The 17,552-nt window shown below is 44.7% G+C and overlaps 2 protein-coding genes across 2 annotated transcripts; one reads left to right on the top strand and one right to left on the bottom strand.

Moving 5' to 3' along the window:
• Window positions 1-632: 632 nt before the first annotated feature.
• On the top strand, window positions 633-3,941 carry commd9 (COMM domain containing 9). Its single transcript, XM_071900133.2, has 6 exons — window positions 633-694; window positions 1,558-1,674; window positions 2,557-2,696; window positions 2,823-2,857; window positions 2,974-3,077; window positions 3,242-3,941. The coding sequence occupies exons 1-6, from the start codon at window positions 641-643 to the stop codon at window positions 3,374-3,376; spliced, it is 585 nt and encodes a 194-aa protein (XP_071756234.1). The 5' UTR covers window positions 633-640; the 3' UTR covers window positions 3,377-3,941.
• A 121-nt stretch (window positions 3,942-4,062) lies between these two features.
• On the bottom strand, window positions 4,063-17,034 carry fcsk (fucose kinase). The gene is made up of 24 exons (XM_078283063.1): window positions 16,673-17,034; window positions 16,230-16,381; window positions 15,596-15,646; window positions 15,387-15,512; window positions 14,709-14,781; window positions 14,177-14,274; window positions 13,808-13,888; window positions 12,936-13,055; window positions 12,603-12,774; window positions 11,882-11,993; window positions 11,679-11,778; window positions 11,134-11,304; window positions 10,624-10,697; window positions 10,053-10,408; window positions 9,522-9,560; window positions 9,248-9,449; window positions 8,978-9,144; window positions 8,409-8,636; window positions 7,988-8,131; window positions 7,777-7,896; window positions 7,402-7,589; window positions 6,307-6,406; window positions 5,195-5,418; window positions 4,063-4,793 (listed from the first exon to the last, which is right to left on the bottom strand). The coding sequence occupies exons 1-24, from the start codon at window positions 16,749-16,751 to the stop codon at window positions 4,722-4,724; spliced, it is 3,249 nt and encodes a 1,082-aa protein (XP_078139189.1). The 5' UTR covers window positions 16,752-17,034; the 3' UTR covers window positions 4,063-4,721.
• Window positions 17,035-17,552: the final 518 nt, after the last annotated feature.

Here is a 17,552-nt window from a genome sequence, read left to right as displayed (position 1 = left end):
GAGAGTCACTGCGCTGAGCCGCTCCGCCCCCCGGCTGGAGCCACCGGGACCTGCCGGGTTAGTATTACAACCGTTTGTCTCACAGGGTTGCTAGGGTTTAGGCTATCAATATAGGGTTTATTATTATTATAGGGTTTATTATAGTAGGGTTTATTATGATAGGATTAATTATTATAGCGTTTATTATTATAAAGTGTATTATTATACAGGGCCTCTTATTACAGGGTCCTCTATGATAGTGTTTATTATTAGGCTATAATAAACAAATTTAACTAATTAATATTTATTATTATAAAGTTTATTGTTATAGGGTCTTATTACAGAGTCTTCTATTTTAAGATTTGTTTTTATTATAAGTTTATAATAATAAATGTATTATTAAGGTTTATTGTTACAGGGTTAATTCAGTGGTAGCAGTTTGAGTCCAACTGCTGCTTTCAGGTGTTGTCATCTATTTTTATTCATATTCTATTTTTCTTGTCTGTATTCTTTTACTGTTTGCTGCTGCAGAGACCTAGTTTCCCCCATGCATCAATAAAGTTTCATCTGATCTGATTTGATCTCATTTCTGTCTCAGGACTTCATTTCCCATGAGCGGTAGCGCGTGTCACATGACACGCACGTGACGTCACATGTCATCATGGCTGCCACTGTTTCCAGCGAACATTTCTCTTCCTTGCAGCTTCTTCTGAAGGTATCAATGAATAAAAACCTGTTTTTACCTCGCAGACTTTCAGCTAAAAGTTTTATTGTGTTGTCCTCCAGGCCGCTTGCCTCCATTAGTCAGTTTACTGTTGAATGTTAGAGAATTCAGAGAGAGCTTCATTAGCAGCAGTGTGTCCTGCCCATTACCTGCTTATTTCTTGATAAAACACAAACTAGTTGATCAAATCTGAGCTGAGAACAGGGATGAAGTGGAGGATAAACTCAGCTCACCTCACTTCACCCTCCTCTCTATCTGCAGAATACAGTTAACCAGCTGTTTAGGCTCACATTAGTCTGTATGAGGGTGGATTGGTTCATGTTAAAGGAAGTTAGATCACTAATATTACTAGACATGATGCTGTATATGGTGGAATCAAAGAAGACTCCAACTTAGTGTTTCTGACCAACATAATCATGAGTTTTGCTATGTTTTCAATACATAAAGCTAAATGCATAAGTCTTTAATCCCATCTGCTGTTTTTAAAGAAAACTTCAGTTTCTATCTGAAGTCTCCTGCATTTATGAAGAAGAAAAGCATGTAAACTAAAAGAAATACTTATAAACTAGGTTACAACTTAAGGCTTAATCATTTTGCATTCCTTCTTTTATTGAATTCTTCATATTACATTGTTTGTACACTGTATGGCTCTCAGATCCTTATATACTTCACTGTTTCTGAGTTTATGTTGCCTTTGATTGGATATTTAACAAAATGAATCTTTGAGGTAGTACTAGTAAGTATTATCAAAACTGGAGTAAGTTATATAAATTCCTGTTTTTCTGAAATAAGATGTTTTTGTGTTTTTGCGTGTGTGTAACAGCAGTTAACTCTGAACCGTTCTGTCTCCTGAGGCTCCGTCTAAAGACGCGGTGAGGGAGGTGTGTGTTCAGAGCCACCGGGCCCCGAGCCGCCGGCTGGCCGACAGCACCGCCGCCGCGCTCAGCATCCCCGCCGCCCAGGCTGCTCAGGTACAGAGAGGGTGTGTGTGTGTAGGTGTGTGTGTGTGTGTGTGTGTGTGATGCCTTCTCCTCAGCCTGTTCCACAGGCTGAGGAGAGTCAAATCAGAGGAGTCAAAGAGTCAAATCAGAGGAAAACAGAGTCAAATCAGAGGAAAATGTGTTCAGAGTCCATGTTGAACTGAATATACCTGCTTCTGCACACACACACACACACACACACACACACATCTACATGACATTTTCATATAAACAAATGTCCTGTAAATGTTTCCATCTTTGCTGTGGTGTTTCTGCTCTGCTCTTCCCACAGATCACCTGTCAATCAAACAGTGTGGGCGGAGCTTGGATTTTCTTTCTGTTGCTGCAGTTTGAGTTTCTCTTTTCTCTGTCTGTTCAGCCATGGTGGCTATCACTGCTCATGCTAACTACCCAGTTCTTCTTCTTCTGTTTGTTCCAAACAAACCGGAAACGTAAAACGCATCACTTCCTGTGCGGCAGAGGATTTTTCCCAGGAAAGAGCGACCAGACACCGGCTGTTTAGAACAGACAGAGGAGAAGATTCATGAACTGGAGATAGGTTGGATCACTGCTGAGTTAGAGAGAGAGAGAGAGAGAGAGAGAGAGAGAGAGAGAGAGAGAGGAGCAGGACAGACAGTTATTTAGAGGAAAATATCACTGATTCTTACTTTAATAGAAACTGGACAGCTGCTGCTTGTTTGTATTTGTTTCTAACCTGTCTGTCTGTGTGTCTCTCTGTCTGTCTGTCTGTCTGTCTGTCTGTCTGTCTGTCTCTCTGTCTGTCTCTCTCTCTGTCTGTCTGTCTGTCTGTCTCTCTCTCTGTCTGTCTCTCTGTCTGTCTCTCTCTCTCTCTGTCTGTCTGTCTCTCTGCAGCTGGTCCAGGCGCTCCACCTCCTGTCTCACCACATCCTCTTCCACAACCTCAGCTCTCCAGATCAGATCCTCGCTCTGTTCCCCGAGTCGTTCCACTCCAGCCTGAAGAACCTGCTGACCAAGATCCTGCTGGAGCACTGGTCAGTAACACTGCTTCCTATTGGTCGGTTACACTGCTTCCTATTGGTCGGTTGTAATGTTGTTGTCCTGTTCTGCTGTTGGCCTCATTAGATGTCTCACCCAGCCGTCTGGTTTTTATTTTTCAGTCCAACATGGAGAACTGAGGCTCTCAGTAACCCAAGTAAGTTTGATTCTACATTCATATTCTATCTAAAGGACACTGTGGCCATGTCCGTGTGTTCGGTTCTAACCTGTGTGTGTGTGTGTGTGTGTGTGTGTGTGTGTGTGTGTGTGCAGTCTCCCTGCCCCAGCTGAAGGAGCTGGACTGGAGAGTTGACATGGTGACAGGTTCGGACTCGGTCAGTCGCATGGCTGTTCCCACCTGCCTGGTCCAGATCAAGGTTGGTCTGAACACATCTATGTTATAATCTGTAGGTTTATTTCTATGATAATCTGTAGGTTTGTCTATGTGATGATGTGTTGGTTTCTCTCTGTGATGTGTTGTTTATCTGTGATGTGTTGTTTATCGGTGGTGTGTTATTTTATCTGTGGTGTTGTTTTGCAGACGGAGGAGTCGTGTGCTGCAGGAAGTGAGTCTGTCTCCTCGGTGACGGTGGAGCTGAGCAGAGAGTCTCTGGACACCATACTGGACGGACTGGGACGCATCCGAGACCAGCTGTCTGTGGTGGCTGGGAAATAAGGACACTGGAACCAGGACCGCTACCGGTTTACCACCGGGACCAGCAGCACCTGAACACCTGAACATGAGTTCAGCTGATATCGGTTTTTAAAGGCTGATACCGATGTGTTTGGATTAAAGCTGCCAGTAGCTCATATTTTGTGCCAATATTCCAAGATTTTTAAATTGGACCATTTTTCATGCCAAAAAATCCAGAAAGTATTCGGTGTTTCCCCCAAAACGTTATTATTGTTGGATTATTTAAAGGGGGAATCTCCATCATATCAGAGGTAGATGACACTAACTGGCTGATAACCTGAAATCAACTTCATTAGTGTTGAGCTTTTTACCCCTCATAATATATATATATATGTATAAAATCATAGTGCTTTGGATAATATAGATGCAGATAGACGAGCAGAGGGGACAGCAGGCAGTTTGACAGGTTGTGAATTAAAGCTGCACCCGGCAACTTTGCACCCTGGTGGCTCCAAATGGCAATGAGAGGTATCTGTTTGAATTTTGAGGACTTCATTACCCAGAAATCCTGTGCGATGATGTCAGTAAACAAAATGTTGTCTTCTTAGTGTGCTGTCTCTCTCTCTCTCTCACACACACACACACACCTCTAACAAATTAGCAATGCCAGAAATGTATGAGTTTTTTGTACTGTAGATTTATTCTGTCAATAAACAAAATGAATACAGTTTAAATCTCTTCATGAAACACTGGACATTTCTCATGCAGCTGGAAAATCACACAGCTCAATTATCAAAAATAGATTAAACAGAAACACTGCTGTTTGTTTTCTGCTCTACAGTTAGCTACTTCGATGCAGATATTTCTAATCAACTATTCATTAGAGTCTTCCTGACCAGTGCTCACCAGGGAAAAATGGCTGTATATAAGGCAGTCTGCTAGTGGCTGATAACTCCCAGAATCCACCAGCCACTTTCACTGACAGTTGGTTACCTGCCAAAGTTTATTTTTTTAATTTAACCTTCATTTTATAGGAAGTTTCTCTTTAACAATGAGACCTGAACTGGCTGCAGGACAGTTATAATGTACCAGTATTTGCCCTGGTCGCTCATACTCACATCTCTGTAGAATGACAATACTTGTGAGGTCAACACTGTTCAATCATTTACATTCATCATTAAATTATACATCATTATATATATCATTATATATTATTCATAATTAATACTTCAGCTAGAGATGATTTATAACAATCAACCTGCTGTTGGTGTTGGAAATCTTGACTGACATGAGCCTGGCTTAGAGAACATTACCAGATAATCAGTCAGTCAGTGTGTGGACAGGCGTGTGTGTGTGTGTGTGTGTGTGTGTGTGTGTGTCCGTGTCCTCAGGATGGTGGTAGGACCGTAATCCCGTCCATGTCCAACTCCACTGAGTGAACACTGAAGTCTCCAAGACCCTATGGGCAGAGCAATTATCACCATGGTTACTAATCAATCCATCATCACTTCAGTAATCAGTTCATCATGCTAACTAATAAGTCATTGGGTTCCACAGTCCCACCCAGGGCTAGTTGTGTTTTGACAGCTTTAAAAGGGGTTTCCTGGTGGTTCAGTTAGCTATGGCACACATTGCGTAACCATGACATCGTGGGTTTGAATCCAGCCTGGGAACTTTATCACATGTCCACCAGCCCAAGCCCAATGTCAGTTATCAAATAAAAGCAAAAATGCCTCAAAATAATATTTAAAAAACCCTCTAAAGGCCTCATTGTGGTTTGATAACAATAAAGAGCTAGTTGTAGTTTGGTAACAGTAACTCCCTATGAGACGGATCCAAACCGCCAGTCTTTCTGCTTACCGGTGTGTTGTTGAGGACCTGGAGCACCGCCTGGCGCTGCCGAGGCTGCCGGGTCAGCAGGTAGAGGAACCCCCCCCCTCCCGCCCCGGCCAGGCTCTGACCCAGGACCAGCGGCCTCAGCGCCTCCATCATGGACCGCACCGACCCCGGTTCACAACCAGGAGCCATCAGCTTCTTCTGCTGCCAGGACCGATCCAGACAGAGTCCGAGTCTGGACAGAGAGCCTGGAGAGAGAGAGAGAGAGGGAGAGGGAGAGAGAGAGACAGAGGGAGAGAGAGGGAGAGGGAGAGAGAGAGGGAGAGGGAGAGAGAGAGAGAGAGAGGGAGAGAGAGAGGGAGAGGGAGAGGGAGAGGGAGAGGGAAAGAGAGAGGGAGAGAGAGAGAGAGAGAGAGAAGGAGAGGGAGAGAGAGGGGGAGAGAGAGGGGGATAGGGAGAGAGAGAGAGGGAGAGGGAGAGAGAGGGGGGGTACAGATACAGAGAGAGAGAGAGAGAGAGGTAAGGATGAAGGGAAATCTAGTGCTGAATGTGAGGGGAGCAAAGGGATGAGGCCCTGACCTTTGACCTTTGACCTCCTTACTATAGAGGACTTTCAGGTGATGTAACACCCCCTCTGGCGGCCATATTGGAGGTCCTCAGATCTTGGACCACAGCTGAAATGTACAACTTGTCCGTCTCAACAGAATTGAACAGACATGTTTAATTTCTGTGCTGGTTTTGTTTAAGGGGCGCGGCCGCGATCACAGATCACAGTTCACAGCCATTCTCTGCAGGTTGTTGAAATGCATTCTGGGAAACGCAGGAAATCACTAACTGAAGTTGAAATAGATGAGGCAGGTTGAGGGAAAGTGGGTTCACCAAAAAAGTAAATTACAACACTTGAGCACAAAATAACTCCTGGAATGACTTTAACATCACTGATTGATGAGATCTAACAGTGGAAGAGGATCTGAGGGGATTTTTCCTTTAATCTGGTTCTAGTATATTAACTTGGTTCTAGTTCTAGTATATTAACTTGGTTCTAGTTCTAGTATATTAACTTGGTTCTAGTTCTAGTATATTAACTTGGTTCTAGTTCTAGTAGTAGTATTAACCTGGTTGGTTACCAGTCTTACCGTCTGAACAGGCGCTGGCACATTCCTCGCCGTTGGCCACCAGCTGCTGGGCATTCTGGACCATGGAGGGCAGACGGCTGTACCAGCTACGCACCACATCCTGGAGGATAACACCATCATCATCGTCATCATCATCATCATCACCACCACCAAAACCAGCAGCAACAACAACAGTAGTCACACTATAATACTGCATATCAAACTGGACCAGAGCTGTTTCTAAGTTTAAACTGGTTCCTTGTTTCCATTTCTATGATTCTGTACTGGTGTAAAACACTAACTGCTGAAGCATTTAATGGTCAGTGGAATGAAACAGAGCATTGTAACATGACCAGTTTGACCTTTGAACCTACTGAGGTGACAGCGTCTCCTCTGTAGCCCCAGTTCCTCTGTAAGACTTGACTAACTTTGTGTTGACAGGTTCGATAAGATTTAGAAAGGCAGCACTAGTTTCTCTGGTTTTGGGCTTTAGAGGTTATTTTTTACAAACTAAACGATTCCAGTGCTGGGAAGTACTGAGGGCCATAAATTTGTTCAACCCCAATAGGTCAACATTAGACCCCAGTAGATCCACAGAGCCTAGATCAGTCTTGGACACTTGATTTTCTTGAATCCAGAGTAATTTTCTTGATACTAGTGGTGTGAAGTGCCTCGCTCTGCCATGTTTCAACATACTGACACTTGTTTCTAGAAAATTCCTGAAACAAGACTGAAACTGCATTGGAAAAAAGTAGAATTATCTCACTCTACTGGCAGAATTTTTCACTCATTCACAACATTACTAAAATGATTAAAATGACTTGTTAAGATGGATATTAACCTCTATCAGATGACATAACAGTAGTATTTAATAACTATTCGTCCTTTTCCCGGTGCCCCAGAATCTCTCCACGGTTGGTTTTTAACGTTTGTCCAGGAAAAGTCGACATCCTCACATTCATACATTCACATTTCATCTTATCCAGTTCTACACATTTCGCTGACCAGAACAACCAAAATCTTCCCCTTTGACCACTGGGAGAGTGTTACTCATTGACTTTCACCAGCTGATTCAAACCGGCGACCTTCTGGTAAGGAGCAGACAGTAGGACTAACCTGCAGCAGGTTGCGTGCCAGGCGGGTTTTGCCGGTGTAGACCAGTAGGAGGTGCTGTTCCAGGGAAGCCAGGAAGTGTTCTGGAGGACTGAGACGTTCCACTTCCACCTGCAGGGGGAGCGACGCTTTGGAACGACCCACCTTGACTCCGCCCACCAGACCTCCTACCTGGTCCTGCCAGCCTCCTCCTGGAGGAGAGAAGAGGAGAAGAGGAAGTTCAGTCCAACCAGAGAAGCAGCAGACACAGGGAACATCGGAGTTTACACACTCCTGAAATGAGATTCAGCTGTTGACTCTGAACAACAGAACTACCGCAGACACAGAGAGAGAGAGAGAGAGAGAGAGAGAGAGAGAGAGAGGGGGAGGACGAGAGACCTGTGGTTAGTATCTGTTCCAGGTGTAGGACGGCGTGGATGAGGGAGTCGGTGTCGTAGGTTCGGCCGGTGCATCTGTAGACGGCAGCCAGCAGCGCCCCCGCCAGGATACTGCTGGTACCTGCAGGCCGACAGGAGATCAGCCTCTTGTATTGTTGGTGGTAGATGTTGTAGTTTTTGTGTTATTGGTGGTAGATATTGTAGGTTCTCACCCAGTCCAGATCCGGTGGGCAGTATTGACCAGCTGTGGAGCTCCACCCCTCCTCCCCACCGCTGCATCAGCTGATCCCCCAGAGGATGCTGGGAGGAGAGAGACACAAGACCACTGCACACACACACCGCCTTAAGTAGGGCTCCTGCAACACACACACACAACAAAAAAAACACACAAAAACTTCAGTAGGGCCCCTAAAATACATTTACAGCCATATCACTGATCCTGTCCATCCCATAATATCCTGTCTATCCCATAGTAACCTATGCAGCCTATAAAATCTTGTCCTTCCCATAGTAACCTGTTCATCCCATAGTAACCATGGTGACCTTTTTATCCATCCCATAGTAACCTAATCCATCCCATTATATCCTATCTATCCCATAATAACTAGTCCATCCCATAGTAACCGTGGTTACCAGGTGCATGTGGCTGACAGTGGTCCTTCAGGTCATCCAGGCTTTCACACACCGTCTCCATGGAAACCCCACAGTCCCGCCCTCCGGTGTGGCTGACCAATAGGAGGCGGGGCTCTCTGATGCGACGGGCCCTGGCACCAATAGGACGCTTCCCATCCACCTTCACTGCAACGTTGGTCACTGAGCCGCCGAGCTCAAAGGCGATGGGCGGAGTGTCGCTCCAGCCGCCTGAACACAAACATCCGAACTTTTTAGACCAAATAATGGAACTGATTAAACCAAACCAAGGTTTTAGACCAAATGATGGTACTTTTTAAACCAAATGTTGTTACTGTTTAAATGAATTAGAAGCACTTTTTGGTACATTTTGAAGGATAATAGGGAACGGACAATAAAAATGTCCTCCTTCATTACATTACATTAACAGTTAGTCCTGTCCACGCATTGTGATTGGCTGAGAGACATGTGGACTGCCTACTTTCAGACCTAATTCTAATTTCTGAAACTGGGACTGACTCGCTGTTTAACATTAAAGGTTTAAAGTGCCGGCAGTGTTGCGGTCGACTCACCTGCCAGGTCCAGTCTGGCCGGACACTCCACTTCCTGCCATTCCTCTAGGGGCGGGACCTCACCCTGGCCAATGGATATGAACCTCTGTGATGACATCACGGCCTGCCGCAGCAGCACCTGGCCGGCACCCTCATAGTGCCGTGCCGCCCGAACCAGCAGGTCCGGCCTGCAGGGGGCAGAGCAGTGTGTCAGCACCAAGCTTCTCATAACACACAGAAAAACAATCCACAGAAGCCTCCCTACTTCCCTCTAGCCCCGCCCCCTCTCACCTGCTCAGCCAATGAGCTCTCTGTGTGGCGAGGGCATGGACGCCGCCCCTCAGGTCCCCCTCCTCCAGCAGGGAGTAGGCGGAGCTCCAGGCTTCGTTAGCGGCCGGCCCGCTCCTCAGCCCTCCCCGCCCCTCCCCCGCCATGCACACCAACACATCAGCAATACAGGACAGACAACGAGCGGCCACGCCCAGCTCCGCTCCTGGCTCCGCCCCCGGACCTGGCTCCGCCCCCAGACCTGGCTCCGCCCCTGGACCTGGCTCCGCCCCCGGACCTGGCTCTGCCCCCAGCTCCACGCTCCTACCTGCTGCAACTGGAGAGAGAGGGATTGGGGGGGTTCATCGATTACAAAATAAGGTGAAAAATGACTTTTCCATCTTATTAGCTAATTTTCCATATCCTAACATACACCTATATATATACTATACTATACTATACTATACTTTGCTATATAAAAACTGGAAACCATGAAAATTACAACTGAAAAATCCGAATATGGAAAAAAATAAGAAGGAATTTGGATTTTATAGTGCCCTACTCACTTCTTAAAACAAACTATACAAATGTGATTTCTACTGTGATTTCTGCTGTGTTTCTTTTATCTTAGTATTTTTACTATTATATTGTTTTTAGCCTCTTTTTATCCTTTTATCTTGTGGTTAATTTAATTCATTTTATGAGTATGATGTTTGATTTTATTTGATTGTGAAAGCACTTTGTAGACTCCAATTTAAAAAAGCGTTAAACAAAGAAAGTTTCTTCTTCTTCTTCTCAGTATTACTGTTGTTCCTGTGCAGCGACTCACTGCAGTCCAGTGTTTCCAGCAGCACCCCCTGCTGGCCGCCCAGCACCGCGGCTCTGAAGCAGGGCAGCAGGCAGACGTCTGAGCGGCTCCTCAGGACGTCCACCACCCTCCTCCTCCCCGCCAGGAACAGTAGCTCCTCCCTCCACTGGAGCTCCGCCTCCTGGTGGCTGAGTGACAGCACCTCCTTCAGCGACAGCCTCCACGCCTCCCTCCACCTCCGCAGGGAGCCGCCGCCCCCCAGCAGCCAGCCGACGCCTCCCTCCAGACCCACACCGCCTCCTCTGGGGTGGAGGACCGGGAAGAGACGAGCCTCCAGGAGGGCGCGCTGCTCTCCTCTTACCCACAATTCCTCTGGCCTGAGAGGAGAGGAGGAGAGGAGAAGAGAGGAGAGGAGAGGAGAGGAGAGGACAGGAGAGGAAATCTATATACAGTACATATTACACATACAGTATATACAGTATATATTATATATGAGAGGTAAAAATCTGAACACTAAAGCAGCTGATTTCAGGTTATAGAAGAATTGAGGCATGTTTAAAGGTCAAAGGTCAAGTAGCAGGCAGAGTCTTACTGGATTCCAGTTCTGCTGTAGAAGAGACTCCAACTGTGGTTGAGGAAGGAGGCGCTGCTGACATCAGAGGAGACCTGAGGAGGAGGAGGAGGCGGCGGCCAGGGTGAGAGAGGAAGGACAGAAGGACGACAGGAAGTTCCACATCACATCTTCCTGTCTCAGTGGTATCCTCCTTCAGGTCTCAGAAAACCAAGATGGCGGCAGAGGATGAAACCAGGGTTTGACCCATATGGGTGTTTGAACGCCGATAGCAACATTGTTTGGCTTGAAGCTGCCAATATTCAATATCTAAATGAATAAATTAGACCATTTTCATGCTAAAAAATTACAAGTATTCAGTGATTCCTCCAGAATTTTATTCTTGTCAGGATGGAAAAGCCTCTGAAACAGCATTTAGACAGAAAAAACTCTCAGCTGAAACCCATAATAATAATCAATTCAATAATCAATAATCAATTATCAGACCATACACCAGTCTAACCAGTCTGAGCTGGTTAAACAGTTTTTTACCTCCAGGTCGTCCTGCGCTCCCATCACTGTGTAAACATTCAGCTTCAGCTCTCCCAGCTCGATCCGATGTCCCTGGATGATGATGTCATTGGCCAGCGCCAGCTGCCTGATGTGTGATGAGGACAAGTCCAGACCTGACAGTAAACAACCTGACGGGACGTCCAGAGGACCCTGGGCCGAGAGGTCACACGGCGAGCGAGGGGGAAATAATGCGTCAATAATCTACACAGAAATATGTTTAATAGGACAAAACCAGTGGAAAGTAACTAAGTACATTTACTCAAGTACTGCAACTAAGTACAATTTTGAGCTACTGGCACTTTACTTGAGTATTTCCATTCTGTGAGACTTTCTACTTTTCCTCCACAACATTTCAGAGGGAAATCTTGTACTTTTTCCTCCACTACATTTATCTGACGGCTGGAGTTACTAGTTACTTTGCAGAATAAGGTTTTACATGCAAAACATACGATAAGCTCATAAAATATGTTGCATTGTTAGAGTTTAAACTCTGGAGTCTGGAGTAACAGCAGTAAACTCCTGACCTGTAGGTGGCAGTGTTGCACCACGGCTCCGGTCGCCACGGCAACGTCTCCCTCCAGGATGCTGTTGATCACCCGGCCTCCTTCACTCACTCCTCGCTCTCTCTGAGGGGAAACAGGAAGCTGGTCAGTGTTGGTGAAACTCATTATGGTAACTGAGGACCTCATTGGGGCCGGGCTCAGGAAGATGATGAGGAACAGGAAGCGTCACCTGGAGGTGAGACAGAGTGTTTCTCTCTGTCCAATCACGGCTCAGACGCTCCACATGCTGCTTTCCAGACAGGGTCAGGTAGTCATAGCAACCGCCAGGGACATACACTGTCAGGACGAGACCAAAGCATTGGTGAGGACCCGGTTGAGGACAGGACATGGACATCTGGTAGAGGCTGAAATGGTTTCCTGGTACAACTTCACCCATTTATACACTTTATTATCTCTTTTTATTTGTTTGTTTTATTTATCTTATCCTGTATTTCTTATCTAATGTCTTATGTACCTTGTATAAAGCCTTTGTGTACAAAATGTGCTATATAAATAAACTTGCTTTGCCTTTACTAAGTGCATGTAATGGACATTTAACACTGGAAAAGAGGAAATTCCAGCAACACTTGCTAAAACGCTAACAAGCTAGCAAACTTCCATACAAGAGAGGAGTCATGTTAGCATTTTGAATTTTTTTTTAATGATCATGCTGTTGTTTGACAGCTGTGAAAAGGTAACGACAAATTATTTACACCATTTATATTTCACATAAATTTTTCGAACTACAGAAAATTTTGACTTTTTATTTTACTCATAGACACTGAACAGGGTTTCGCACTTGTATTGCACTTTGTAGGCGTGGCCTGTTTGCTGTGTCGCCATTCAGCATTAGTCTTGATGAAAGATAGATGGGTCTAAAGAGAGAGAGAGGCGAGAGACATCTACCCAGACTGAGCGGAGTTCCTCTCAGGATCCTCCACAGCTCCGCCCTCCCGCTCCTCACCGCCGCCCCCTGTGGACCGACAGCCGAACTGCAGCCGGCTCGCTCCTCACTCACAAACTGATCCTGAGTCTGATCTGAGCAGAGACTCTTCAACACATCCAGGAAGAGAGAGATCTGGAGAACGACAGGAAGACAGAGGGGCAAAATAAAAGGCTGAAAGAAGAGTTTCAATTATCCAACATCAGTAAAAGCTGGCATGACAACAAAACCAGAGTCCAGGTAGACAGACAGACAGACAGACAGACAGACAGGTAGACAGACAGACAGACAGGTACCTGGAGGGGCGGAGCTCCGGAGTCCAGGCCCAGGTAGGTGCAGCCGTCCAGAGGAGGAGTGACATGAGTCTGCAGTAACTTCTCTGATACAAACCTGCTGAAGAAGACTGGACCTGACACCTACTGACAGGCAGAGAGACAGACAGGCAGGGAGACAGACAGGGAGACAGACAGGCAGGGAGACAGACCACATCAGCTCTGGATAGAGTATTTATTTGTTAATAACGCAGGAACATTGGAGAATTATCTGTTAGTTAATAAAGTCTAAATCTACCAGGCTAGAAACAGAGAGCAGCTGAGTCAGCTTGTTGTGGTGTGGCTGTAGATCCATTCAGTAATGTTCTCAGTAAAAGTGAATAGTGTGATAAGGTGGATTTGGTTACTGTGACACAGTAAACTGTCTTGTCTTTAGCCCTAGTCTCTACTCCAAAACACTCTGAGTTGTAGCTTGAGAAGAGTCAGCTCAGTTAACCTGAACAAACTGTTAGCTAGCTAACTAGCCAGCAAACACACTGATGTTAATGTGAACATGCAACTACTAGCCACTGCTAACACTAACATTTGCTTCCACTAGATGCATTAGCTAATGTGCTAATCAGATGTGTTTGTGAAAATTGAACTTACTATCTTGGGTTTCAGTGGAGAGTTTTAGTGTCTCATGGTCAAAATGCTGTTTCAAAACACTGAATACTTGTCATTATTTGGAATGTGTTTGACATGAAAATCATCAGATTTAAAGATATTGAATATCAGCAGCTTCAATACACAAATATCAGTATCTGCCTTCTAAATCCATGTCAGTCAAATCCTACTTCCTACAGCTAGTGAAGGTGCGCTTGATTCTACTGCTGGCAGCAGGAAGGAGGACGTACCAGTGGCACTTTCCCATCAGGCATCACAGCTTGTTGGATCTGCTCCGTTGTTCCCTTGTAGATGATGTCCCTGACCTGACCCTGGGAGACAAAACAAACGCACCCTCACACATTACTCTTTATTCATTGCGCCATGGTGAATGCTACTAAAACTTGTTTGCAATAATAATACATTTAAAAACTTTATTTGTGTAGCACTTCAAAAAATGTATTTACAAAGTGCTTTACCAATCAAATAAAATCAACATCAAACTAATAAAATAAATGGAAACAAGTAAAAAACAACATACTTTAAGGTAAAAACATAAGAGGCTAAAAACAATAATGGTAAAATAAAATGATAAAAAGACATGACAGTCAAGTATTTACCTGTTGGTCGGTCAGGTAGACTCCATGATTGGCTGCGTAGGAAACGTCGCCTGGTAAAGCCAAAACCCGAACGCCAGAGAAACCCTCCCAGGACAAAACTAACAGACACACAGGAACGTCAGTACAGGAGAAATAACAGACATTCCTACTGACAGTCTGATTAATTAATGATTAGTTAATAGTACTCTAACCATAGATAATGATAGTTTATAGTACTCTAACCATGGATAATAATAGTTAATAGTACTCTAACCATAGATAATGATAGTTTATAGTACTCTAACCATAGATAATGATACTTTATAGTACTCTAACCATAGATAATGATAGTTTATAGTACTCTAACCATGGATAATGATAGTTTATAGTATTCTAACCATGGATAATAATAGTTAATAGTACTCTAACCATAGATAATGATAGTTTATAGTACTCTAACCATAGATAATGATAGTTTATAGTACTCTAACCATAGATAATGATAGTTTATAGTACTCTAACCATGGATAATAATAGTTAATAGTACTCTAACCGAAGTCGGAGGGTATGGTCAGGATCATGTCAGTGCTGCAAACCCAAACACCAGGAGGAGAAGCAGGACAGATCTGTAAACAACAGACAAACCAACAGACAGTTTAATGGTTTACAGTAAACAGCAGTGGCCCCAACACAGAGCCCTGTGGTACTCCACATTAAACAGGATTATGTTCATGTTGTGGTTTGATGGCTTCCAGCATGCCTGAACCCAGCTCCCATCATTCCTCACATCAAAACTCTACAGTACGGTGTATTCATATTGCTAATATTGACATCTGTTATCAGCGAGTTATTTATTTACAGCAGTACTGTTTCACAATTGCCAATTTACTACGAAAACTGTGTTATTTACCATAGTAAAATTATTCCTCCATTTACATTTTATTTGGATATTACATATAGTATGTTCTAACGTTCAAATCTGATGACTTGTCAGTGGAATTAAGTTTTGACAACATAACTAATTGGATAGACAGATGCTGAGTCAGGCTGTTCTGGGTTATGTACAGTAAATTTCTCTATGCAATGTATATATGCATATTTGCTTTGTTATATGTGTATTTTGTGTCAGATTTGCACTACTTTTGTATGTGTTTTGATGTTATTGTTTTTACATAAAGCACATTGAGTTTCCTTGCGTAAGAAATGTCCTACAAATAAAATGTGACCTGACCTGGTTGTTGAGGCGGTCCAGCAGCAGGTCCACACAGCAGACCGGAGCCTGGACTCTCTGATCTGGTTTGTCCAGACCGAGCCAGCAGAACGCCCGGCTGCAGGGACTCCAGGGGAAATCACGACCCTGCACACAAACACAGACTGAGAAAGACAGAAAAACACCTGCAGGACCACAGAGGACAGAAGCAAGGGGCCTGCTGGACTCACTGTGTGCAGGATGAGGATGTGAGCGTCGTCCAGGACGTCGGCCGTCACCACCTGAGGAAAACATCACATGAAATCACACTTCTTAATCTGGTCTGGTTCTATCAGCCTAACCAGGAACAACTATAGTGATCCTATAATCCGTTTTAGAAGGATAGGATTAGTGATGGGACAATAACTGGTATTACTATACAGTATATGGTAATATGACATCGCCCCTAATTTTTATTACCATGACCACCGTGATAACCACGACTCTCCTCTGTCATCCTTAATGTTTTACTTGATATTTGATTAATTACTTGATGAATTACTTAATTTACTTGATTAATAAATTGGTATTCATGTTGCTGACTGAGTTAAAGTGGATCCAGACCAGTAGGACTTTGAGACTCAATTGACTTAATTTAGATTATGTTCTTTGGATTTTTATTTGTGTTTAAGACTATCCTCCAAATTAGATTTAAATTTTCTGCAGAAAATGTGTGTGCTGTTTGAACAGGCAGTCAGTTGCAGTGACTGTTAAGTGATTACTGGTTATTAGGGTGTTCCAGTCTGACCAGTATAAACCAGTCTAAACTAATCTGATCAGCCTAACCCATATATCAGTCTGCCCAGTCTGCCCAGTGGGACTCACGGTGTGCCCGGCTCTGTTGCTCAGGTGTTCTGCTGCCACCAGCAGGGCGTTGAGCGTCGCCCCCCCGCTGCCCAGCGGCTCCTGGCGGTCCCGCACCGTCAAAACCAACGCACCCCGAGAGAGAGAGCCACGCTGCTGCCGCAACTCCAGCTCTGATACACACACACACACACACACACACACACACACACACACACACACACACACACACACACAGAATGACAGGTTGTACTGTATCTCTAGGGATATAGATTAAGGATCTGGAAGAACAGAAACTGAATAAACACCAAATATACAACTAACAAGATGTAACAAGATGCATCATCCCTCCAGGTGGTGTTTGAGACTTTATAGTTGAGTTAAATTGTGACCTTTGATCACAGCGCCCCCTTTAGGCCAGTCAGCGTCACGGCAGGGAGAGACAGACAGAATAAAGGTCTCACCTCTCTGGAAGCAGTACACCGTGTCTTTGTGTTGGCAGGTCAGGACCACCACGGTCCAGCTGAAGCCTCCGCCCGACATGACGTCACGGCTGATGTCTTACAGAGTGTCGTAAATCCACTTAGAAACACTGCTCATGTCCTCTGAGCTGTCTGTAAACACTGCGGCTCCATCAGCAGCGACAGGACACATTAATCACTTTGACTTCTGGCAGCAGAGTAACCAGCCCTGCAGGGCGGTGTTAGCCGCACGGTGCACTGGAGTGTAAACCTAACGAACCCCGAGCCCAGTTTGACCCCCAGTTTGATCCGCTATCATCTGGAAAGTAGTGCTTTAGTAACTCACAAACAACCGTGCTGTTTGTTCGCTACATGTATTCCCTAGTCGAGAGTTTTGACCGCTCGGGCTTCCGTACACATCGTCGTGTTTGATTTTTACCTCTGAACCTCCCAACAAGGCGGTGTGAGGAAATGAATATTGTGTGGTGTGTATGTGACGCTTTGTATAAAGCGTGGAACCACCTTTCCTCTTGTTGGACAATAAAGTCTCTATCTATCTAGCGATCTATCTAAAACGAAAGCAACTAGAAAACCATGAACCTGATGAACAAACGACAATATTGGACCGCCCGGGATTCCGTACACCACGGTGAATGGCGTTTGATTCTTATCTCTGGACCTCCCGTCAGGGCGGAGTCTAGAGGAGTGAATGAAATGAACCCTGCTCGTGTTTCACTGTTGGTTAATAAAACTGTCTCACCACAAAGCTGCCAGTCATTGCGTCTGTTTTTACAAAATAATGAAATAAAAATCATCTGACATATTAATTTTTAACTCATAATGGAGTCAAAGCTGAGGGGGGAGGGGGTAACTAATTACAACT

This window comes from Centroberyx gerrardi, chromosome 4, assembly GCF_048128805.1.
Source record: "Centroberyx gerrardi isolate f3 chromosome 4, fCenGer3.hap1.cur.20231027, whole genome shotgun sequence".
Classification (NCBI taxonomy): domain Eukaryota; kingdom Metazoa; phylum Chordata; class Actinopteri; order Beryciformes; family Berycidae; genus Centroberyx; species Centroberyx gerrardi.
This window is presented reverse-complemented; position numbering and strand designations above follow the sequence as displayed.

What these genes read in the sequence shown, in the direction of transcription:
- commd9 (XM_071900133.2), top strand. Translation starts at nt 641, where the DNA reads ATGGCTGCCACTGTTTCCAGCGAACATTTCTCTTCCTTGCAGCTTCTT. An exon ending in CCTTGCAGCTTCTTCTGAAG is followed by an intron (nt 695 to 1,557) that starts GTATCAATGAAT and finishes CTGTCTCCTGAG; the next exon opens with GCTCCGTCTAAAGACGCGGT. An exon ending in CCTGCCTGGTCCAGATCAAG is followed by an intron (nt 3,078 to 3,241) that starts GTTGGTCTGAAC and finishes GTTGTTTTGCAG; the next exon opens with ACGGAGGAGTCGTGTGCTGC.
- fcsk (XM_078283063.1), bottom strand. Translation starts at nt 16,751, where the DNA reads ATGTCGGGCGGAGGCTTCAGCTGGACCGTGGTGGTCCTGACCTGCCAA. An exon ending in AGGAACTCCGCTCAGTCTGG is followed by an intron (nt 11,994 to 12,602) that starts GTAGATGTCTCT and finishes TCGTCCTGACAG; the next exon opens with TGTATGTCCCTGGCGGTTGC. An exon ending in TACAGCAGAACTGGAATCCA is followed by an intron (nt 10,409 to 10,623) that starts GTAAGACTCTGC and finishes CTCTCCTCTCAG; the next exon opens with GCCAGAGGAATTGTGGGTAA.